The 25,872-nt window shown below is 40.4% G+C and overlaps 1 protein-coding gene across 1 annotated transcript in view; it reads left to right on the top strand.

Moving 5' to 3' along the window:
* The first annotated feature begins 7,352 nt into the window (after window positions 1-7,352).
* The window catches only part of NUDT13 (nudix (nucleoside diphosphate linked moiety X)-type motif 13), a 28,128-nt gene continuing 9,608 nt past the window's right edge, over window positions 7,353-25,872 (top strand). Inside the window, 4 exon segments of the mRNA XM_006878408.1 lie at window positions 7,353-7,435; window positions 19,774-19,919; window positions 22,797-22,931; window positions 25,267-25,373. Of these exon segments, the coding sequence (XP_006878470.1) occupies window positions 7,353-7,435; window positions 19,774-19,919; window positions 22,797-22,931; window positions 25,267-25,373 (471 nt within the window).

The raw sequence follows: 25,872 nt of genomic DNA on the forward strand, positions 1-25,872 counted from the left end.
CAGACAGTGAGACCTAAGGAGAGGATTTCGGGGAAAGCCTTCACTTCATCCATTCACTCAGCGCATATTTAGTGTGCACCAATTATATACCAGGTATTGTTGTGGAAACCGTAATAAAGAGGTGATTAAACAAAGTCCCTACCCACATGAAGCATTCATACTAAGGTAAGGGTGAAATACATACAGGGAACAGCTAAGTCTGAGGGGGCTTTAAAATGTTTATGGAAACATAGAATTAAAAGATAATGAGATTTTTTTCACAAGCTTTTTCAAGCCCTCTTGATTTTTTTTTTCCCCTTTGGTTTTTGGAGCACTTTGGAAAAGAAATTTATGAATAGAAAACAGTGGAAAATTACAATGAAGAGCTCCAAGGAACTCAAACTGATTTGTCCAGCTATTACTTAGGTGTTTCAAATTCAACTAAAATTTTAACTGTTTTCTAGTCTACTAAAAATATGAGGTATTACATTAAGTTTTAATGGTGCATTCTCTGAGGTTTTAATGTGAGATAGTAGTACATAAATAACTATATAGTGAAGAGTGAATAAATTCTCTGCCAAAAATGAGTACGGTAAAAACCGAAATGACAATGGATTATTTTATTCCCTCTAGTGAAATGCAGTTCTCACAGTAGAGCAAAGAAACAATTCCCAGGGTGTCTAATTCCATATCACTTTGTCAGTGCTGATGAGAAGAACACTTACATGGCTGATGAACTCAACCATAAGTGAGGCCATATATTTTGTTCCTAAAGTCAAATATATTTTTTAACCACAAAAAAATAGGTTATTATTAATAGTTATATTCCTGATTATATCGGATTAGTCAATGTTTAACCACTAAAAACAATCACCCTTCTGGAAGAATTACAAACAAAAAAAGATTAAATCAAAAAAAGGAATTGTGGCTTCTTGGAGTAAGCTAAACCCTGGTGTGTGTGTGTGTGTGTGTGTGTGTAGTCATGTGTGCTGGAACTGTTCGAGTGGGTGGAAGGTCTGCTCGTAGGACAAGGAAGGTTTGGGATTTTACTGTAAAACCTGTAGAATGAGAGAAAAGAAAAGCATCTGGAAAAAGGAAGAGTTAATTAAAATAAGAACTGGGGACAAGAAGATTATTATAAGACTGACTGAGCTTCCTGGTAGTTAAGACAAAAAGGAAACTAGTGGATTTTGTAATTCTTGTTATCATAAGATGTTCATGTTTATTAGATATTGGGGGATTTTGTGGTATAGAGCAGGGTTCTCAAATGTGATCACATTTTAGAATTATGTGGGGAATTTAAAAAAATACTAATGCATAAACTTTACCCCAAGAGACTCTTTTAAATTGTTTTTCTGGGTGGGATCTTTCTCTCTTGCTTTCTTTTTTCTCTTTTAACTTTTTATTGTGAATTAAGAGAAGGTTTACTGACACAATCATTAGCTTTACATTCAATAAAATAATATGCTTTCTTTCATCTCAGTGATTCCATTTTTGATAGCTAATGTCTAGATTGCCCGTCCCTATCAACCCAGTGTACTGAGGAAACAAGCTTGTTCCTTGATATGAACAACCCTTCCATTCCGGTTGAAATTTTGAGCAATTGTATTCATAAGCAAAGATCCAGTTCATCATATTGTACCAATTGACAGTTGCTCACAGTTTCAAGCATCTTGATTGTCATCTGGTTGAGTTCTGGTAACTAACCATTGAAGTTAGTCAAATGGGTACTGGCTGCAAGTTTGGGAGTTCATGAATGCCTCCCTGCGCTTCAGACGAGCTGGCCACTTTACTTTCAGCTCTAGTTCCAGTGGCTAGGTCGGTGTCCATGGGTTCACACATCTGTCTAAACTTCAGACCAGCCAGGCCATCCTCTTCTCTCTCTCATCTCAAATTCAGTGGCTGTCAAAGGAACACGGCCAAACTCAGTCCATATCTTCATTGCTGAATTTCCCCCACTTCCACTCACAAGCTTACCCGAGTGGTCACCAGTGAGCATACTAGATTGCTTGGGGCTTCCCTTTGAGTTTTCATCTTAGAAGGGAGTTTTTCCTGATGGACTGACTTTTCTTGCCTTGATGCTTCCAATGCAAACAGCTTGCTTGAAATTCAAACAGTCAGCTTTTTTTCTGCAAGTCTTTCTTTCAGTAAGATTCCCTGTTCTCCCAGTAGTTCTGGATTGGTCTGCATGTCTTTTCAAGTGGGAGGCATGTCCCAACTCAGAAGGCTCTGGATGAGGCTCAGGATTCCACCCAAGGCCCCATACTTTACAAAGGCTTAACAAGAAGCCTATTTCCGTGGGCAGATTCTAATTCCCTTCTAGCAAATCCAGTCAGTTATAGAAGTTTCCCTTGTATGTTGCAAGTCAAATGTTGGTAAGTATTAAGGAGGAAGACAGGGTATGGAGAATAGGGGATTGGTGTTAGGTGCTGTAGAGTTGACTCATCGCGACCCTATTCAAAACAGAATGGAACACTAACACTGCCAAGTCCTGCACAATCCTCACAATTGTTATGCTTGAGCCCATTATTGTGGCCACTGTGCCAATTCATCTTATTGGGGTCTTCTTCACTATCCCTCCACTTTATCTACCATGAACTCCTCCAGGGATTGACCCCTCCTGGTAGCATGTTTAAAGTATGAGAGACTAAGTCTGGCCATCTGGCCTCTAAAGAGCATTCTGGTTGTACTTCTTCCAACACAGATATATTTGTTTCTCTGACAGTCCACAGTACTCTCAATATGCTTCTCCAACACCGTAACTCAAATGCATTGATTCTTTTACAGTCTTCCTTATTCCCAACTTTCACATGCATATAAGGCTATTGAAAATACTATGGTTTAGATGAGGTGCACTTTAGTCCTCAAATTGGTATCTTTGCTCTTGAACACTTTAAAGAGGTCTTCTGCAGCAGATTTGACTAATGTAATACTTCATTTGATTTCTTGACTGCTGGTCCCATGAGTATTGATTGTAGGATCCAAATAAAATGAAGTCTTGACAACTTCATCCTTTTCTCCATTTATCATGATGTTATTTATTGTCCAGTTGTGAAGACTTTTGTTTTCTTTAATTCTGAAGGCTTGGATCTTCATCAGTAAGTATTTCAAGTCCTCTTCAATTCTAGCAAGGTTGTATCATCTGCATATCTTAATTTGTTGATGAGACTTCCTCCAGTCCTGATACCAAATCTCAGATTATTTGCTCAGCAAACAGACTGAATAAGTATGGTGGAAGAGTCCAGCCATGGCACACACCTTCCCTAATTTTAAACCATGGAGTATTCCCTTGTTTTGCTTGAATGACTACCTCTTGGTCTTTACACAGGTTTCACATGAGCACAATTAAGTGTTCTGGAATACCTATATTTGGCAGTGTCATGAATCACATAGCCATAAGCCTTTTCATAGTCAATAAAACACAAGTAAACATCTTTCTAGTGTTCTCTGCTTTCAGCCATGATCCATCTGACATCAGTAATGATATCCTACTTGAGTTTCTGGAATTTCCCTGTTGATATACATTTGCAGCTGTTTTAAATTATCTTCAGTAAAAATTTACCTGCTTGTGGTATGACTGATATTGTCTGATGATTTCCACATTCCACTGTGTCACCTCTTTGGAATGGGCACAAATGGATCTCCTCCAATCAGTTGGCCAGGTAGCTGTCTTCCAGATTTCTTGGCATAGATGAGTGAGTACCTCCAGTGCCACATAAGTGTGTTGAAAGATTCCAGTTTGTATTCTGTCAATTCCTGGAGCCTTCAGTGCACCTTGGACATCTTTCAGTGCCATTCGTTCTTGATCAGATGCTACCTTTAGAAATGGTGGAATCTCAACCTTTTTTTTTTTTCCTCCTTCCGGGAAAAGAACTTCCGGAAAACTTCCAATTTTCTTTTAATGCTTTCTACATCATTCAATGTTTTGCTCATAGAATCCTTCAATAAATCCTTCAATATTTCAAGTTGAGGCTTGAATTTTTTCTTCAGTTCTTTTTAGTTTGGGAAGTGCTGAGTGTTTTTGGTTTTCTAACGCTAGGTCTTTGCACATTTTATTATAATAACTGACTTTGTCTTATCAAATGGCCCTTTGAATTTTTCTGTTGAGGTCTTTCCTTTCATTTCTTCCATTCTTTTTAGCATCTCTGCACTGGAGAGCAAGTTGCAGAGTCTCTTCTGATATCCATTTTGGACTTCCTGTTACTTTCCTGTCTTTTCAATGAAATTTTGCTTTCTTCCAATGTTTAGATATCATCCTACAGTTCTTCTGGTCTTTAGCCATTAGTATCTAATGCATCAAATCAAATCTGCTTCTTCCTAGTCTGTCTTAATCTGGAAGTGCCATTGAAACCTGTCTACCATGGTGACTGCTGGTTTTTAAAATACTAGTGGCATAGCTTCCAGTGTAACAGCAAAACATCAGCCACAGTTAAATGTTCTAATTTCACCATAGCATTTGAAGGACAACTTTTTGAGTATATGATTCTTGATTGGCAATTTTTTTCTTTCATAGTTTTGTATATGTCATCTCATTGCCTTATTGCCTGCATGCTGCAAAATCAGAGCTTAGTTTACTGGTTCTTCTTTGTAGGTAACATTTCATTTTCCTCTGTTGCTCTCAGGATTCTTTCCTTGATTTTAATTTTGAAAAGTTTGAATATGATATGTCTTGGTGATTTTCTTTTGTGATCTATTTGGGGTTCGTTCAGCTTGTCTTTTCATCCAATAACTTTTCTTCCAACCATTCTTTGACAGTTTTCTCTGTGCTTGTCCCACATAACTCTTAGGCTTTCTTCAGATTTTTTTCATTCTTTTTTTCTGACTGTTCTTCTAGCATGCTAGTATTGAGCGATATCTTCAAGCTCACTGATTTGGGTTTTCATTCCTTCCTATCAACTCCTTTGCCCTTTTAATCTATTGTCTGTTTCTAAGATCTTATTATTAATCTTCTAGATTTCTAATTGCAAGTTTTGTACTGTTCAAAAATTGCATTTATTTTATATGTTTGTTCTTGTAGTATTTTCCTGAATCCTTTTTAAGTTTTTATTGTGTTCTCCTTGGTTTCTTCCATCTTTCTATATTATCCTTTGAAGATACCTACTTATCATTCTTTTGAATTCTTTTTAGTTAGTTCCACTAACTTTTCTTCCTCAGAAACATTTTCTGGCTGTGCATCGTGGTCATTTATTTGAGCCATTCTCTCTTGTTTCTTTGTGTGAACTAAAATTGTCTGCTGTTTCCCAGGCATTGTAGGATTGGGGTATTTATAGAAACAAACATTGCAGTTATTATCCCAGAGGAGAGAAACCTCTGGGCTTCTTGTAATTCAAGGTGCTCATGAGGTGATTGTGGAAGGGATGTAAGAGCAGAGTTTGTGACCCTAGATGGAGTTCCTATTGGCCTAGGTGTTACCTATTTTCCAGGTACTTAATCTGGAAGTGGTTCATGGGGCCCCTTGATGGATCTGGTTTCAGTGTCTGTTAGGACCATAGGGAAGCTGGGAGCAGTGTAACTAGTTACAGCCAGCCCCCGCTTCACTCTGGCATGACTCCCAACCATGTGATCCGAACTACCAGAGAGCAGGGTCTGCACTGGGGGTGGATGACTTGGATGAGTGTGGGAGCTAACACACTCTGGTCACTAGGGGTGTGTGGGGTAAAAGAAAAATCTCACCTTTTTCATTGCCTATGCAGATCTGCTCTTCCAGGCCTCCTCCACCGCCAAAGCTGCTCACAAGATGGTCAAGCTGAGTCTGGTCAGCTGTTTACCAATCAGCCTCTCTCTCACATCGTCCCTGCTTGGTCTCTCCTCCCAGAAATCACTCCATCCCTTTATCTAACCTTTTTGTTGAACTTCATGGTGCCATAATTTTCATCTGTGTCTATTTTATTTTGTCTCTTGTATCTTCGTTACAGACAGTCCATACAGTACGTCAGCCTAGTTAGTCAACCATCTTGCTGGGAATCTCTAGGCTATAAGTCTTGACAGGAGCAGATCACTAGATCTTTCCTTCTGAGGAGCCACTGGTGGGTTCTTAGCCATGGTGCTGTCAGTGTTCGCTTCTGTTCATATAAACATACTTCAAATTTCCAGTGACTTACTATGATAGAAACGTATTTCCCACTCACAGTCTGATGCAGGTGAATTCGGTTGGTGGGTGACTTTCTTCCTTGCAATGATTCAGGGACCCAGCCTTCTCCATATGATGGCTCTGCCATACCATATGATGCTTTGAAATCTTTCAAGCAGAAGGGGAAAAAGAGGGTTAAGGTAGTCACATTCCTAACTGCTGTGGTCTAGAAGGGATAGACGTCACTTCTACTCACATTCCATTGATAAGACCTAGTCCTGCTCCAGCCTAGGTACAAAGGAAACGAGAAATGGAAGCTTTGTTTAGCATCTACCTACCAGCAACAACGCCTAGTCTGGAAAGACCAGCACGATGTTTTGGGGATAGTTAGCCTATTAGGTAAGCAGAATAGGATTCTGTCTTGTAGATTAGGAAAAAAGTACTTAAAAGGTTATGATCCCCAAGAGATAGAACAGCTGAGGACTCTAGATTCACAGAAAAAGAAAGGCTGTGTGCTGGCGTCAGTAGGCAGATTTGCAAAATGTGCCCTTAGGTTTTTTAGATGATTATGTATTCCTGAGTATTTTAGTGTACATAAAAAAAAGAAGAAAAAGAAAAAAACCCCGAAAACAAAAACAGAGGGAATAAAAGTAAATGCTGTTTAATGGTGATGCATGGAGGGGATTGTAATCATTGCAATGATATGAAATATGACAGGCTGTGTGCAAAACTGATGTTCTCCCATGTAAATTATCACTCAATGCACAATAAAAGCTAAACAAACAAACAAAAAAAAGTTATGATCCCAGAGATAGTTAGGTGTAGAAATGAAATTTAGAAGCCAGACTCCTGACTCCTATTCAGCTACTCTTTCCTTCATATTTCAAAGTGATCCTAACTTGGTTTAAAATATAATCCTATTGCGGAGGACCCTGGGACCATAAGGGAGAAGAGCAGGAGCAGAGTGTGGGATCCTATTCAGAGAAGTGGCAACGCCATAGATGAAGGCAGAGATGATGATGTGGAAGGATAGAGAGGCTAAGGACTCTAGACTCATGGAGGGAGAGGGGCTGTGTGCTGGCGGCTGGGGGGCAGGGTGTGCCCTTTAGGTGTTTGAATGATTGCATATTCCTGAGTGTTCTGGTATACATAAAAAAAAAACACATCAATATCAAGCACACAGAAAAAATTATTTATATATATATAATCCTATCTGAATAGAGTCTTTTATTTAAGATACAACTATTTTAATTGCATATAGTAACTTTTTTGCCCAATTCTTCTTTCCTTTAAAGGTGTGGCAATGTCCCTTTATTGTGGAATAGTTTGCAGGAGAAAATCTTTTTGGTGCTCTAGGCTGCTGTCAACCTATGTCACTAAGACAAGGTGAGTTCTGACCATCTTGAGCTCTAATAATTCTATCTTTGGCTCATTAAGTGACAAAATACAAATGATTTAGGAATACCACAATAAGGACTAAGGATATAGTATCAAAATTTACTGATAAATGAATTTTCATTATAAATTCTACATAAAGGGAAAATATGCAAACAACCTATATGTCCAATAATATCTAAAATGTCTCACACACTTGACTATACACTCTATTAAGAGAAGAACTTTATCTTTCCCAATATGACACCCCTAGTGCATGAAACAGTACCTTACATGTTAGTAGGTAGTGAAATATTGTTGAATAAACGAATAATAAGGGAGGAATTAAATAAATTATGGTATATGATAGAGTAATAAACACACTATACACTAGGTTGGATGATTTTTCATGAGGATTCTTGGAAATGAGGCAAATAATCCTAAAACTCTCAGAAGAACTAAACTTCAAAAATCTGAACCAACAGGGAAAAATAAAAAGGTTTTCTTTGTCTTAGCCTGGGGACAAAGTTCTCCTGTCAATTGGAAATCACTAGCCTTCTTTCAGATGGTACTGAGGGTTACATTGCTGCCACATACGTAGTATGGTCTAAGAACTCCTGATCGAAGAAGTGAAGGGAAGAACATGCCCAGCGTTTCTCAAGCTGAAGCCCTTGTGTTGCAATACTGAAGGATCCTATGGGCAATATAAGGAGCTCTGGTAGCATAGTGGTTATGAATTGGACTGCGAACTGCAAGGTCAGCAGTTCGAAACTACCAGCTGTTCCGTGGGAGAAAGATAAGGCTTTCTGCTCCCGGAAAGATTTACAGCCTCAGAAACCCTGTACAGGGTCGCTATGAGTCGGAACCGACTCCACAGCACGTAACTACCACCACCATCATGGGCAATATGGAGTCCTGGTGTGGTAAACTTTGGATCGCAAGGTTGGCAGTTCAAATTCACTAGTCACTCCTCAGAAACCTTATATAGGGATTGCTATGAGTCAGAAATGGAGCTCTGGTAGCGTAGTGGTTACGAATGAGGCTGCTAATCTCATGGTGAGCAGTTTGAAACTACCAGCTGTTCTGCAGGAGAAAGATGAGGCTTTCTGCTTCCGTAAAGATTACAACCTCGGAAACCCTATGCAGGGTTGCTATGAGTTGGAACCGACTCCACGGCACATCACAACAACAACATGAGTTGGAAATGACTCAATGGCACTTAACAACTACAACAACAAATAGGCAATACATTGAGTGATGGAGGAAGCATCAAAGGAAGGAGGTACAGGCAAGATGGAAGACACACTGAACTGACCTTCTTCTACAGAGTCCTGGGAGACTGAATGAACCAGATACAGATGGTGATCCTGGGACCCTGAGTTTCAGAGGATAAGACATAGGTGTGGAAGAGGAAGCTTGAAAGGAGGAGTGGAAGATGAAAACCGGATGGCATGGAAAGGTGCAGCCATCTTGAGCTTTTGTTGTTGTTGTTGTTGTTAAGTGCCGTTGAATCAATTCTGACCCACAGCATGAGCTTTTGTAAGTGGCTGTTAATACAGCGACCTTCGGGCATAAGACATGGCTGGAGGTTGGTGGCAAAGGTGTGCAATTCTCCCTTGTTCCCATGCCCTCCTGGTAGATGGGGCTATAGACAGTCCCTGCACTTGCCAAGTCAGAACCCCCCTCCTGTGCAACCTCTGCTCTGCCTCGGGTCAGGCACTGGACATAACACCCCTGCTTCTAGAGGCATGTGATCCTCCTTGAACTATGCCACACAAACAGTAAACAGAGAATTAACTGCGTTCACACTTCAGGTCTCTACAACATCAACCAGGAGACAGTAGTGAGTCCCTGAGAATACACCAATATACAATCATCAGCTAAAATATAAAACTGACATCACAATCTCAATTTCAGCTTACACAAAGAAACAAAACAGAGTGACAAACAAGTCACCAAAGTACAGAATCAAAAAATGTAACACCAGAAATTATATCGAGACTACCTGGTAAGGAATTTAAAAGAATGCTAATTAGGAAACTTTAATAGAGTCAGAGAAAGATCAAGAAAACTGCAGATGAAATCAAGGAAAAACTTAGATGTTAAAAGCCCTTGACAGCAACAGAAAAAACATGGGAAATAAAAGCAAAATAATCCAGAGAAAGCCTAGTATTTATGTGGGATGCTATTAAGAGGAATAACTTACATGTGATAGGCATTCCAGAAGGGGAAGAGACAATAAACCCTACTGAGACTATTGTCCAAGAGTTGAAAGAAAAATTCTTTAACTTCATGAAAGACGAGAAGATAGTCATTCAAGAAGTTGAATAAACTCTGAACAGGATAGAACCCACAAGAAAACACCAAGATATATTATAATCAAACTTTTCAAAACCAAGACAAGCAAAGAATCCTGAGAGCAGTTGAGGAAAAATGACAAGTTACCTATCAAGGAGAACTAATAAGACTAAGCTTTGATTTCAGCAGAAACCATGTAGGCAAGAAAACAGTGGCATGACATATATACAATTCTGAAAGAAACAAATTGCCAGCCAATAATCATATATCCAGCAAAACTGTCAATCAAATATGATGGAGAAAATAGGTCATTTTTAGATAAACTGAAATTAAAGGAATTTGTAAGAAAAACCATACCAACCTTACAAAAAGTATGAAAGCGAGGTCTTTGGACAGAAAACTAACAACAGCATACGACAATCTGAGACATGATAATATCACCTAGATTCAACCCAGATAAACTGTGCAACTCAGATATAGAAGTATGCAAAGTAAAACAGACCTGGAAGACTGAATATAGAGAAACAGAGATACAGTTTCAACAACAACAACAAAAACATGAAGTAAAAAGTTAGAATAATCCAGTAACTGAACTCTCAAATGAAGAGGAAATCAAATAGATTTCAAGAAAAAATCAAATAAATAAAAATAAAGCTAATTGTAACTCTAAAAACTAGACCACACATTCCTAGCTCTAAACCAATACACTCACCCGTAACACTAACCCTAGTTCTAATCATAACTCTAACAATAAGTGAAATCCTAGACCTACCCAAGACCTAGCCATAGTCCCAACCCTAACCCTACTGCTTACTTATACTCACCCCCACCCCCACCCCCAAAAATAATAAATAAATAAAAGAGGATGGAAGGAATACAAAGAGTAACTACCAAAATGAAGTGGTCTGTGTTCAACCATTTCAAGAGCTAGCATATGATCAAGAACTGATGGAACGGAGGGAAGAAGTCTAAGTCTAAGCTGCACTGAAAGCATTGGTGAAAAACAAGACTCTAGGAATTGACCGAATACAAACTGAAATGTTCCAACAAACTGAAGGCATGCATTTGTCTATGCCAACTGATGAGAAGAGATCCATATTTGTGTCCATTCCAAAGAAAGGTGACCCAACAAAATATGGAAATCCTAGAATAAAATCATTACTAGTGCATGTAAACAAAATTTTGCTGCAGATAATTCAAAATTATTTGCAGCAATACATCACTAGGGAGCTGCCAGAAATTTAAGTTGGATTCAGAAGAAGATGTAGAATGAGGGATACCTTTGCTGAAATCAGATATACCTTGGTTAAATGCAGACAATACCAGAAAGATGTTTACTTGTCCTGTACTCACTATGCAAACACATTTGACTATGTGGATCATAACAAAACTATGTCTAACACTGTGAAAAATGGGTATTCCAGAACACCTAATTGTGCTCATGAGGAATTGTACATAGAACAAGAAGAAATTATTCGAACATAACAAGGGGATACCGAATGGTTTATAACCAGGAAAGGTGTGCTTAAAACCAGGAAAGTTGTGTGCCAGGGTTATATCCTTTCACCAAACTTATTCAATCTGTATGCTGCGCAAATAATCCTAGAAGCTGGATTCTATGAAGAAGAACATGGCATTAGGATTGGAGGAAGAGGCATTAATAGCCTGCAATATGCAAATGATACAACATGGCTGGAAGCGAAGAGGATCTGAAATACTCGCTGATGAAGATCAGAGACTACAGCTTTCAGAATTGATTGCACATCATTATAAAGAAAACAAAAATCTTCACAACTGGACCATTATAAATGGAGAAAATATTGAAGTTGTTTGAATCCACACCAATGCTCATGGAAGCAACAGTCAAGAAATAAAACGACGTATTGCATTAGGCAGATCTTTCGTGGAAGACCTATTTAAAATGGTAAGGAGCAAAGATGTCAGTTAGGACTAAGGTGGGCCTGACCCAAATCATGGTATTTTCAGTCACCTTATATGCTTGCAAAAGTTGATTAATGAATAAGGAAGACTGTATAATAATTGATGCATTGGTAGTATGATATTGGCAAAGAATATCATAAGTATTGTAATCTGCTAGAAGAACAAACAAACTTGTCTTGGAAGAAGTATACCAGAATGTTGCTTAGAAGATAGAATGTTCTAGTGCTTTGGACTTGTGGTAAGGAGGGACTAGTGCCTAGAGAAAGTCATCGTGCTTGGTCAAGTGAAGGGTCAGCAAAAAAGACTAAGTCCCCCAATGAGATGAATTAGGTTCAAATATAACAATTGTGAGGATAGTACAGGACTGGGCACTGTTTAGTTCTATTGTGCATGGGTGCCTATGAGTCGGAACTTGGACTGATAATATCCCTACGGCACCTTGTAGAAGCAAATGTAAAAGCTCTCTGGAGAGGCAAACCAAAACAACAATGAGATATCATCTCACACCAGAAATAACAGTGAAGATCAAAAAAGTAATGGACAATAAATGCTGGAGAGGATGTGGAGAGACTAGGACCCTCGTACGTTGCTGGTGGGATTGCAAAATGGTCCAACCACTCTGGAAAAAAGTATGGCATTTCCTCAGAAAGTTGGAACTAGATATGCCTTATGATTCAGCAATTCCTCTCCTTGGTATTTATCCACAAGAAATACGAGCCATAACATGAGTAATACATGCACACCAATGTTCATAGCAGCACTATTTACAATAGCAAAAAGATGGAGACAGCCAAAGTGCCCATCAACAGAAGGATGGATAAACAAACTGTGGTACATACACACAATGGAATACTATGCTACTTCAAGGTATAACAAGGACGTGGAAAGCTACCACATAACATGGATGAATCTTGAGGACATTATGCTGAGTGAAATTAGTCAGTCACAAAAGGAGAAATACTGCATAAGACCATTATTATAAAAGCTTAAGAAAAAGTACCCTCACTTAAAGGGAAAAAAAAATTCTTTGTTGGTTACCGGGGTGTACAGAGTGGGACGAGGGGAGAGAGAGGAAGGTGGAACGCAAGGTAGGGAATAGACACAAGATAGTTTGGGTGCTGGGGACGGGGTGAGGGCAATACACTAGTAGGGGGAGGGGAATGGAAGAACAAGGCAGATGGGAGAACATGTAGTCAGGTTTGCATGGGCTAAGTGGGACAGATGTCAATAGTGATGTATGCTCAACCTTGGAACAACAGGGCTCTGGGATACAGGGATTGAGGCAGGGTCTGAATGGGTAAAAGAGGGGAAATAATGTTAAGATGCTTGACTGTCTTTTGAATCTTGGTTTCCCTTGCCTACTACTGTAAAATAGTCACTTGAGGGGGAGAAAAAGGAATAGCCAGAAATAACACTATAGAAAGCTTGTAAGTCTGTCTTCAGCCTATAACTGATTGGAATACCTAAAATGGGACTAGAACTTGCCCGGGGGAAGGAGGCTTCCTGCAGAGCCTTTGCATTACATAAGACCATAGGTGGAATCTGGATCACCATCCAGAACTTTCTGAGGTGGAAAATTTCCACTTCAAAGGACAAGCAGAACAGCCTGTAGCTGCTAGAACAGAAGATACTTCTTGAAAGAAAGACCAGCAGGGAAAATGAAAAACAATAATGGCAGTCCAATTGACTACTACCAGAACAAGCAAATTGTTCACTGGGGAGCCATCAGGTCAAGCGTTCAGGTCCCCTCAGGGCAAACCTCCTTCCAAGACTGAGACTCAAAGGGAATACATGATCAGGTATATGGTGTTACTGGTGACCACATTGGTCTACCAATATGGGGAAGGGGGAATGGGGACTCCTGGGTCCAGGGACAGGGACATGGCCACAGAGGACTAGAGCAGAGAGTGAAGTGTCCAGCTGATACAAAGTGAGGGGAGAGGCACAAGAACACCCATATTTGCAGATAATGCCCATTTGACCTGGCTTCAAGGACTAGATGATCAGAACTTGACTAGAGGAAGAAAGAAGAGGGAAAAAAAGAGTAACCCACTACATTTTGATGACCTTGACCTATACTTATGGATATAGTAGCTCAAAAGAAGAAATGAATCTTTACAGCAAGGATCGTTCCCACCCACTCAGTACACAGGGTTGACAGGGATGGGTAACTTAGACATTGGCTACCCAAAATGGGGGGATTACAAAGACATGAAGTGACTGGCTTACAAGCTTTCAAGAGGGAGCCTAGTTCCAGAGGATGTGGGGGAAGGTAGAAGCTCCACTGAGTGGTTTCCAACCTGTCTGGACAGGGCTGATGAAAGGAGATGGGGATAAGACTCTTGTGGTTCAATAGTGAATAATTGCTATCAGGACTGATTGTGAGTGTTGCAAATGTAAAGGTAGATGTTTTGTAACAAAAGGAGGGGAGTGGTTGATCTTGCAGTCCAGGAATGGAGGACCCTGGGACCATCAAGAGAGAAGAGCAGAGTGTGGGACCCTATCCAGAGAAGCAGTGACACCAGAGATGGAGGCAGAGACAATTACATGGAGAGATGGAGGAGCTGGAGATCCTGAACTTAGGGAGGGAGAGGGGCTGTGTGCTGACAGGTGGGGTGGGGAGGGCTGGCTTGGAGGGTGTGCCCTTTGGTTGTTTAAATAGTTGTATATTCCTGAGTGCTTCGGTGTACTTCCAAAAACAAAAAAACAGAGGGAATAGAAGCAAATACTGTTGAATGATGTTGCATGGAGGGGATTGTAGTCATTGCAATGAAACGAAATACAATAGGATGAGTGTAACACTGATGTTCTCCCATGTAAACTATCACCCAATTCACAATAAAAACTTAAAAAAAAAAAACTCTCTGGAAAAATATACTCACAACCACATAGAAAGCTCTGGCAAACATGAGCACCCATTTTGAAATTAAAGGTGCTCAAGGATGTACTCCTATGTGAGTGAGGGTGAGCAAACAGCAAAACTGCAATACTTGTTTTATGTATTGTTGGACATTTAGTTTTGCAATTCTCTGAGACTCTTACAACTAGAAGAGAATTGTTGGGTAGAATCTAAAAACTAAGAATATAAAAATGAATTTAAAACTTATTTATAAGGAGTCTTCACATCAAGTACCAATATACACAGGGTAGATAGGGTCGGGCAACTTAGACACTGGCTACCTAAAATGAGGGGCGATAAAGGCACAAAGTGTCTGGTTTACAAGGTTTCAAGAGGAAGTTTAGTTTAAGAGTGGCGGGGGCGGGGGGGAAGGTAGAGTCCCCAAAGAATAGTTTTCATCTTGTCTACATGGGTCTGGTAAAAAGAGATGGGGATAAGATTCTTATGATTCAATAGTGAGTATTTGTTATCATGACTAATTGTGACTGTCACAATTGTAAAGGTAGAAGTTTTATAACAAAATTGTGGAGTAGTTACTCTTACAGTTTAGAAACAGAGGACCCTAAAACCATTAAGGGAGATGAGCACAAGCAAAATGAGGGACCTTATCCAGAGAAGCAGAGACACCAGAGGGAGGCAGAGATGGGGACATGGAGAGAGGGAGCATCCGAGGACTCTTGATTCATGGAAAGAGAGAGTGAGAGCTGGCGGCCAGGAAACAGACTTGCAGAATGTGCCCTTGGTGGTTTAAATTATTAGAAATGCCTGAGTGGTTTTTTTGTTTGTTTTTTTATTAAAAAGAGCTAAAATGAATAGAGAGAAATACTGTTAACTGATGGTACATGGAGGGGATTATAATCATTGTAATGACACAAAGTATATTATTTGTTGAATGTAAAACTGATGATCTGCCCTGTGAACTTTCACTCAATGCACAATAAAAACTTATAAAAAACAAATTATACCTGGAGACAAAGTCGGCTTTGAACCATAAGGTCGGCGGTTCAAGGTCACCAGTCGCTCCTCGGAAATCCTATACAGGGTGGCTATGGAGCGGAACAACCTTAAAAAAGCAAAACAAATATTCTTATCAAAATAATGAGAAAATAAAATCCTATGATGTGATAAAAGGTTACATATGCTTAAGAAAAATAGGCTACAAAAATCTGACTTAAACTACCCGCTGTTCCACGAGAGAAAGATGAGGCTTTCTGCTCCTGTAAAGATTTACAGCCTTGGAGACCCTGTACAGGGTCGCTATGAGTCGGAACTGACTCCACGGCACATACCAACAACAACAACATATATATATGGATATGTGATATTAATAAATAATTTGGAGAATTCCAAGGTGTAAGCAGTATTCAATTCTGATGGGATTACTGGTACTTTTCTTTTTCTAGTTAATAACTACGTTTTCTGATTTTCATAGAATGATTAATTTTTGATTTTATAATAAGGAAAATCTGAAAGTTTAAAAATAATCGAAATATCTTCAGCCGCTACAATCTTTGGTATTGTGGTTCCCATGGTATTACAACTAAAGGAGGAAAAACAAATATTTTTTAAAATAGAGCTTCTGATCAAGAAGAGCATAAGGAACTTTGGGATCTCAGTTCCAGTTCAAGGTCCAGTAAGGTCCCCATTTAAGGCCTTACCCTGGGTGTTTTTGTGTTTTGCATGTTCAGTTCATTAGGGCAAAGTACAGGTTGTACTATTTCTGCTGTTGTTTTTACGAAGCCAGCAATGTTTATTCCATCGTTTATATTTGGAAATGTCTGAGTGGCACATGTCTCTCCTTTGACATACATTGGGAATTTGCCCCAGGAGACTCTAGTAACTCAGAATATGTTTAAAAATATCATGAGTCTTAAAAGCTCATGTTTCTTTTGTCTTTTGTATAAAGAGCTCACTGTATTCCCTTTCATCAGACAGGTGGACTGGGTTCTTAATGAAGCCAATGGTACTTTCTTTGTTTTGCTTTGCATTTTCATGTTGAGCCAACTATACCTATTCTTTTTACCAAAGCTCCCATATGCTACAGAAAATATCTGTGAACTGTGTTTCCTGCTTAAAGATACAAATCTTCCATGTGCCTGAGAGGCTGTGGTAAGGCATAAGACAGAGAAAAATGGTTACCCCTGAGTTCCCAGAAGGAGATTCACGTTCACCCCACTGAATCACATTGACAAACCTGACCTGATTCCCAGGGGTTCTTAAGGGAATTGTTGTTGTTGTTGTTGTTAGGTGCCATTGAGTCAGTACCGACTCATAGCAACCCTATGCATAACAGAACAAAACACTGCCCGATCCTGGGCCAACCTCACTACTGTTACCACACTTGAGTCCATCGATACTGCCACTTGGCCAATCCATCTCACTGGAGGTCTTCCTCTTTTTCTCTGACCCTCCACCTTACCAAACATGATATCCTTCTCCAGCGACTGGTCCCTCCTGACAATATGTCCAAAGTATAAGAGATGAAGTTTGGCCATCCTGGCCTCCAAGGAGCACTCTGGCTGCACTTCTTCCAACACAGATCTACTGGTTCTTTTGGCAGCCCATGGCACTTTCTATAATCTCCTCCAACACCATAACTAAAATGCATCAATTCTTCTAAAGTCTTCCTTATTCACTGTCCAGCTTTCACATGCATATGAGGTTATTGACAATACCATGGCTTGGGTCAGGTACACCTTAGTCCTTAAGCTGACATCTTTGTTTTTCAACACTTTAAAAAGGTCTTGTGCAGCAGATTTGCCTAATGCAATACGTCATTTGATTTCTTGACTGCTGCTTCCATGAGTGTTGATAGTTGATCCAAGAAGAATGAAGTCCTTGACAACTTCAGTCTTTCCTCTGTTGATGTTGATAAGAATGTTGTTTATTGGTCCAGTTGTGAGGATTTTTTTCTTTACATTGAGATACAATCCATACTGAAGGCTGTGCTTTTTGATCATCAGTAAATATTTTAAGTCCTCTTCACTTTCAGCAAGCAAGGTTGTATCGTCTGCATAGAACAGGTTGTTAATGAGTCTTCCTCCAATCCTGATACCTCGTTTTTCTTCATATAACCCAGTTTCTCGGATTATTTGCTCAGCATACATGTTGAATAAGTATGGTGAAAGAATACAACCTTGTTGCACACCTATCTTAATTTAAAACCATTCACTGTTCCCATGTTTTGTTCAAACAGCTGCCTCTTGGTCCAGGTACAGATTCCTCATGAGCACGATTAAGTGTTTTGGAATACTTATACTTTGCAATGTTGTCCATAGCTTGTCACGATGCAGAAAATCAAAAGCCTTTGTGTAATCAATAAAGCACAGGTAAACATCTTTCTGGTATTGACATCAGACATTAGCAATGATATCCCTCATTCCACATCCTCTTATGAATACAGGTTGAACCTCTGGAAGTTTTCTGTGAATGTATGCTTGCAGCTGTTTCTGTATTACGTTGAGTAAAACTTTACTCGCAAGGGATATCAAAGATATCGTCTGATGAGTTCCGTATACCATTGGGTCACCTCTCTTGGGAATGAGCACAAATACAGATCTCTTCCAATTATTTGGCCAGATAGTTGTCTTCCTTGAGGGAACAGACATGGACCATTCTTAATGAAGGTACTAGAAAAACCTAGAACCTGTTTCAGTACAATCTCTTTTAGAGAAACCAATGATAGGATGTTTTCTTTTTTCTGGATACTTATTGTGGCTACTGAAAATATTACCCCTTCTTTTGCTGTGTTGTTAAGTGCCGTTGAGTCAGTTCTGAGTCATAGCGACCCTGCACAGCATTTCTGAGGAGCAGCTGGTGGGTTTGAACTGCCAACGTGGTTCACAGTCCAGTGGTGATCCTACAGCGCCACACCAGGAGTCCACGAACCAGGGCAAATACAGCCTTCCCTTTCGTACCTCTGTCCCTTCAGTAGAGATAATAAGAGTAAAAAAGACAGATATCTGTATTGTGGCTACATATCTGAAACAAGGGTGCAATAAAGATAGAATTTGTTCTTTATCTTGAAAGTGAATGAAAGCACAGTGAGTGTTCTTTGCAGCAGTGAGGCCTCTGCCCCTCTGTAGATAATCTGGGGTTGATGTTTTAACACTGTTCTTGTTTTCCCTTCACTCCACTGGATGTACATTCTTGCCTCACATTGTAATATTGGCAAAATACCTTGAAGTTCAATTCAGTAAATATTTATTACCCTTGAAGGCCAATTCAGTAAATATTTATTGAGTTGAGCCATTCACAATGCTAATTACTAGAGATACAAAGCTGAATTCTACAGACCCTGCCCTTACAGAGACGGAGAGCGAAGTCCTGTCAGCCACCACCTGTCTGTCGGTTTGTTCTAGTGTGGTAGCTCGCATATTGCTGGGATGCTGGAAGTTTTGCCACTGCTGTTTTAAATGTCAGCAGGGTCACCCAGTGGTGGTGAGGTTTCAGCGCAGCTTCCATATTGTTATAGAAGGAAAGGTTTGGCAATCTACTTCTGAAAATTAGCCAATGAAAACCTACATGGATCACAAGGCTTGTCTGATAGAGTGCTGAAGATGAGCCCTCTGGGCTGGAAGGCACTACACAACAGACTCAACCTTACCAACAACCAGGAAGATAGTGCAGGACTGGGCAGGAGTCCTGGTTAAGCACTGGATTGCTACCTGCAAGGCTAGCAGTTCACATCCACCAGCCACCCCTTGGAAATTCTAGACAGGGTCACTATGAATTGGAACCAACTAGAATGCACTCGACAACATACATAAAATTGCCATAAATCAGCTTTTAAAGTTTTTACTTTGCTATTACTAACAACAGTGGTGAGATGCTGTAGGATATAGCACTGAACTGCAAGGTTGGTTTGAACCACAAGGTAGGCCATTCAAACTCACCAGCTGTTTCTTAGAAACTCTAGACAAGGTCTCTATGAATCAGAACCAACTTGACGGCACTTAACAACAACAATAACAAGTATTGCAGGGAAGATATACAATTTAACATTTAGTACCACATATGTGCAACCACAGAAGTATGAGCAAGGTGCATAGTAGGACAAAGGAGGGAAGGACTGCAGTGGTCTCAGATCACTTTGGAAAAAGTTTGAAAATAAGTGAAAGTAAATAACTATGATAGGAGCAGAGTTTTCAGAGATGAATGTTGTACAACAAACTAAATGCGTGTTTGTACTGCTTCTATTTCCCAAATACAGGTATATGTTTGAACTAAAGGAAGATGATGATGCCTGTAAGAAAGCCCAGGGTACAGGAGCATTCTACCTCTTTCATAGCCTGGCCCCTTTGCTTCAGAAACCAGAGCATCAGCATCAGTACCTGGCCCCCCGGCACAGTCTGTTAGGTAAGCCCACAGTGGACCAGAAGAATCAACTTGTCTGTTGTCATTAATCACAATTCAGTCCGGATTGAATTTCTTAAAAAGACCCTTGGACTTTAGAGTCCAGATTTTTCAAACAGCTTCTGAGTCTCAAGCTTGTCTAACTGCTTCTGGCAATTTAGTATATGAACCTGAGTTGCCCAGTTAAATATTGTTTTGTGATTATATTATTCACTAATGACTAAGACCTGGTGTGGTGCTGCGGGTTAATGCGCTAGACTGCAAAGTTGGTTTGCACTGCAAAGTCGGCAGTTCAGGCTCACCCATTGTTCGTCTGAAACCCATGTAGGGTCACTGTGAGGTAAAACTTGACTCAACAGCACTTAACAACAACAATGACTTAGACCAGGAATCAGCAAAACTGTAGGACAAATCAGGCCCACTGGCTATTTTTGTAACTAAACTTTTATTGGATAAAAGCCATACTTACTCGTTTGCTTATTCTCTATGGTGCCCTGGTTAAGCACAGGGTTGCTAATTACAAGGCTCTACTCCTGTAAAGATTCACTCTTGGAAATCCTATACAGGGTCTCACTATTGTAGTGGGTTATGGCTGCTTTTACAACACAATGACAGACTTCAGTTGTTGTTGTTGTTAAGTGCCGTCGAGTCGGTTCCGACCCATAGTGACCCTGTACAGGGTTTCTGAGGGTGTAAATCTTTATGGGAGTAGAAAGCCTCATCTTTCTCCCACGGAGCAGCTGGTAGTTTTGAACCACTGACCTTAAGGTTCGCAGCCCGATTCGTAACCACTACGTAGTTGCAACAAAGACTGGATGGCCCGTTGTTGTTAGGTGTCATTGAGTTGGCACTGACTCATAGTGACACAATGCACAGCAGACTGAAACACTGCCCTATCCTAGGCCAACCTCACTACTGTTGCCACGCTTGAGTCCATCGATGCTGCCACTTGGCCAATCCATCTCGTTGGGGGCCTTCCTCTTTTTCTCTGACCCTCCACCTTACCAAACATGATATCCCTCCCCAGTGACTGGTCCCTCCTGACAATATGTCCAAAGTATGAGAGACGAAGTTTGGCCATCCTGCCCTCCAAGGAGCACTCTGGCTGCACTTATCCCAAAACAGATCTATTGGTTCTTTTGGCAGCGCATGGCACTTTCAATATTCTCCTCTAACACCATAACTCAAAAGCATCAATTCTTCTATGGGCTTCCTTATTCACTGTGCAGCTTTCACATGCATATGAGGTTATTGACAATACCTTGGCTTGGGTCAGGCACACCTTAGCCCTCAAGCTGATATCTTTGCTCTTTAACACTTTAAAAAGGTCTTGTACAGCAGATTTGCCTAATGCAATACATCCTTTGATTTCTTGACTGCTGCTTCCATAAGTGTTGATAGTTGATCCTAGAAGAATGAAGTCCTTGACAACTTCAATCTTTTCTATGTTGATAAGAATGTTGTTTATTGGTCCAGTGGTGAAGATTTTTGTTTTCTTTACATTGAGATGTAATCCATACTGAAGGCTGTGCTCTTTGATCTTCACCAGTAAATGTTTTAAGTCCTCTTCACTTTCAGCAAGCATAGAGCTTAAGATATTTACTGTCAATTTCCACAAAAAGCTGACCAACCCCTGCCTGAGACTAATGATTTCCTGCATCCATTGAGTTAAGTGCCCTCGAGTCAGTTCCAACTCTTACCGACCCTGTTCAAGCTGGTGAGTTTGAACCACCGACCTTGTACTTCAAACCGACCTTGAAGTCGAGTGCTTATCCTAAGGCGCCACACCAGGACTCCATCCATGTTCAAGATTTGCATCATGATTTCATTTTCCCTTTAAGGGTTAAAATTACTTTCTTTTCCTAGGAGGGTAAAAGTGAATTCAAATTAATTTGTTTTGAAAGCTCTTTTTAACTTCAAATACATTACCAGTGAATTTCCCCTGGTCAGATGATGGAGTATTTGGACAGGTAGCTCCTAGCAGTACAGAAGAACATGTAGATTCCATCAGAAGGCACTAAACATTATTTTGAGATTTAGCAATGTTACATTGTATTATTGAACAAATAAATACAAGGGGGCTGCAAAATGTTCATGGGAAAATTCCATTATCTTTTAATTCACTTTTTCCATGAACTTTTTGAAGCCCCCTCATGTAAGTCCCTCCTGCATAGAAAGACACAGGCTTTCTCCCTGTGCAAACTGGGATCTTAGATGAGTATTCTATTCAGGGCCACAAAAGCCAAATTATCTGAAGGCTAAATTATGGAACTGAATTGATCTCTATCGTTTTAAATGTGACAGGTTTCTATTTATCTTTTTTTTTTTTTCTTTTCAATGTTTTAATCATGTATCTATTGCCTGTCTTACAAATTAGGACATGTTTCCTTAATGGTCCTATCCAGTATTACACCTGTAGAGAATTCTTTCTTTGATCTAAATTCTTATTGATGAGGAAACTGAAACTTAGAGAAGTGAAGTGAGATCAGATTAAGGTCATACAATTAACCAGGGGTGGGCAGTGACTAAAACTAGACGTGTAGACTGCAGACTGAAGGAGATGTCTTCCTATAGGGTTAATATTGCGATGGTGATAGAATTAAGAAGTTCCTGGGTGGTACAGATGGTGACTGTGCTTCATTGCTAACCAAAAGTCAGATGTTCACATCCACCCAGCAGCACACTGGGAAAAAGGCTTGAAGATTCTAATTCCAAAAACTCAGACATTGACAACTCCGTGGAGCACAGTTCTACTCTTTTGTACATGGGGATGCCATGAGTCAAATTTGACACAATAGCAACTGGCTTGGTTTCTGGATTTTGGTTTAATTCAAACCCCTGTGTTTTTCTTTTTCTCCCTTTTCCTTTTCACTTTCTTAGAGTTGGAAAGGCTCCTGGAGAAATTTGGACACGACACACAAAAAATAGAAGACTCTGTACTGATTGGCTGCTCTGAACAACATGAAGCATGGTTTGCACTGGATCTAGGTCTGAATAGTCCCTCTTCCACAAACGGTACTTACTGTTATTCCTAACTGGTCTTCCCAGTGATTTTCAGACTTTGGAATTCCACATAGTGACAAAATTTCAAGGAAATTTTTGGGAAAACAAAAATGTTATCCACTTTCTATTTTTTTTTAAGTAAGGTCAGTAAAAAATTATTGCCACCTCTTATGGAGTCTGGAGTCCTGGTGTGGCACTGTGGGTTACTGCGCTGGACTGCAAAGCTGTTTGAACTTCAAGGTTGGCAGTTCAAGCTCACCAGCTGCTCATCGGAAACCCTATACAGGGTCGCTAAGGGTCAGAACCGACTCCACAGCACTTAACAACAACAACAGTTATGGAGTCGTGGTGTAGTGCTGTGGGATAAAGCACTAGATCGCAAGGTCGGTTTGTACCAAAAGGTCGGCGGTTCAAACTCAACAGCCGCTCCTTGGAAACCCTATACAGCGTTGGTATTAGTCAAAACCAATACTATGGTACTTAACAACATTATGATCGTTGGAGTCCTGTTGGATGAGCACAAGACCACAAGGTTGGCTTGAACCACAAGGTCAGTGGTTCAAACTCACCAGCCACTCTTCAGAACCCTATATACTGGGTGGCTATGAGTAAGAACCAACCTGAAGATACTTAACAACATCATCATCATTTTAAATAAAAGAAAGGTCATTTTAACGGTGTCTTAATGTGGTTGAAATCGACTTAATGACACTTAACAATAACAATATTAGGATCATTAGGAGTCCTGATGGTTTGCTCTAGGATAAACACTGAACTGTTAACCACAGGGTTGATGGTTCAAACCCACCAGCCACTCCTCGGAACCCTATATACTGGGTCACTGTGATTCAGAACCAACTCGATGGTACTTAACAACCTCCACATCCCTTTATATGGAGTCCTGGTGTGGCGCTATAGGATAAGCACTGGACAGCTAACCACAAGGTTGGTGGCTCAAACCCACCAGCAGCTCCTTGGAAACCCAATACAGAGTCGCAATGTTTCAGAACCAACTCAGCAGTACTTTTAACAACCACCACCACAACGCTTTATATGGAGTCCTGCTGTGGTGCTCTGGGATATGCACTGGACTGCTAACCATAGGGCAGACAGTTCAAACCCACAAGCCACTTGTCAGAAACCCTATACGGGGTCTCTATGATTCAGAACCAACTAGACGGTACGTAACACCAAATACACCCTTCATATGGAGTCCTAGTGTGGCACTGTAGGATCACCACTGGTCAGCTAACCACAAGGTCAGTGGCTCAAATCCACCAGCCATTGCTTGGAAAACCAATACAGTGCGGCTGTAAGTCGGAACCGACTCGGCGGCACTTTACAACAACATCCCTTTATAGGAGGCCAGGGGTTGGTCAGTGGTGGACTCCTCACCTCCTGTGTGAGTCCCAGCCAGTGCACCACCTCAAGCACAGTGGAGGCTTGCCTGTTGCTCTGATGCTGAACAGGTTTCAGCCAAGTTTCCACACCACCACCAAACTTGGAAGAAAAGCCTGGTAATCTTTAAGAAATCAGCCAGTGAAAACCTTCCCGATCAGAAGGATCCAATCGTGTTGTGCTCGGGGTTGCTGTCTAGTTAACTCGTGCTGCTATAGCAGAGATACCACAAAGGGGTGACTTTAACAAACAGGAATTAACTTTCTCACAGTTTAGGAGGCATTCAGGGTGCAGGCTCTAGAGGAAAGTCTTTCTCTCTGCTGGCTCTGGGGGACAGTCCTTGTTCTTCGGTTCCCTGGTGATCCTTATGTGGCATGGCATCTGTCTTCCCATCTCAGCTTGTTTCCCACGTCAAATCTGTTTTTATATTGGCTTAAAACACACCCTGTCCTGATACATATGGCAACTTAATAAAGAAAACCCATTCCCAGAAGAGATTGTAACCTCAGATAGGGGTTAGGATTTTCAACACATTTTTGGGGTACACAATTCAATCCATAACCATTACCATGAGTTGGGGCCAACCCCATTAAATACAAACACACCTTTATACAATTTGTCTTAAATGAGACACTCCAGTGACCCAGTGGTTAAGCCTATGGCTGCTAATCCAAAGGTGGGGGCAGTCTGATCCCACCAGTGGCTTTGTGGGAGAAAGATGTAGCTGGTTGCTTCTGTAAAGATCACAGCTCTGGAAATCTTTTAGGCAGTTCTGCATTCAGTAGGGTTGCCATGAGTCGGACTTGATGGCAAGAGCCTGGTAAGGATTTGAGTACCTGTATATATTCCACTTTCCCTATTTGAGTCATATTAGGTAAGTTTGGGAAACACTCTTCTAACAGGATAGACTGACACTTGTTTTATTTTCTTCTCTTTTCTAATCTTCTAGCTTCCTTACAGAAATCTGAAATGGAGAAAGAGCTCAAGGGGTCTTTCATTGAGCTGAGGAAGGCCCTATTTCAGCTGAATGTGAAGGATGCCTCTCTGCTGTATACGGTAGAATCTCATTCCTCAATTCTGTAAAAGATTTAGTAAAGCAGTGTATATGGGCTAAGACATACACACACAAGGGAAAATGACATCTGAGTTCTGACTCTGCAGATCAACCTGGGCAAAAAGACAGTGCTCCAGGGCTCCTGCTCATGCTCCCTGTTTCTCTCTTTGTAGAAGAAAGGCAGGCAGACAGATGGCTTCCGCAGAGCCTGTCAAGAACATTAGCTCCTAAGGACAGGCCAATCTATGAAAATAGGCCATCTCAGCCTCACAGTACACGGCTTTTATGACTCATGGCATAGGTACACCATTGTGTTTTTACTATGAGAAGTTACTTTACACTGTTTTAACAGCATTTCCTCACAACGTCTTTCATTTGCTAAAGTGCTTTTGATGATCCATTTAATGAAAAAAAGATAGTCTTCACAAAATTGTAAATAAATTAATGTTTCTATAAGGTACCCTTAAAAATGGTTTAAATGGATTGGAACAAACAAGATGG

Source organism: Chrysochloris asiatica, unplaced genomic scaffold (genome assembly GCF_000296735.1).
Source record: "Chrysochloris asiatica unplaced genomic scaffold, ChrAsi1.0 scaffold00020, whole genome shotgun sequence".
Lineage (NCBI taxonomy): Eukaryota > Metazoa > Chordata > Mammalia > Afrosoricida > Chrysochloridae > Chrysochloris > Chrysochloris asiatica.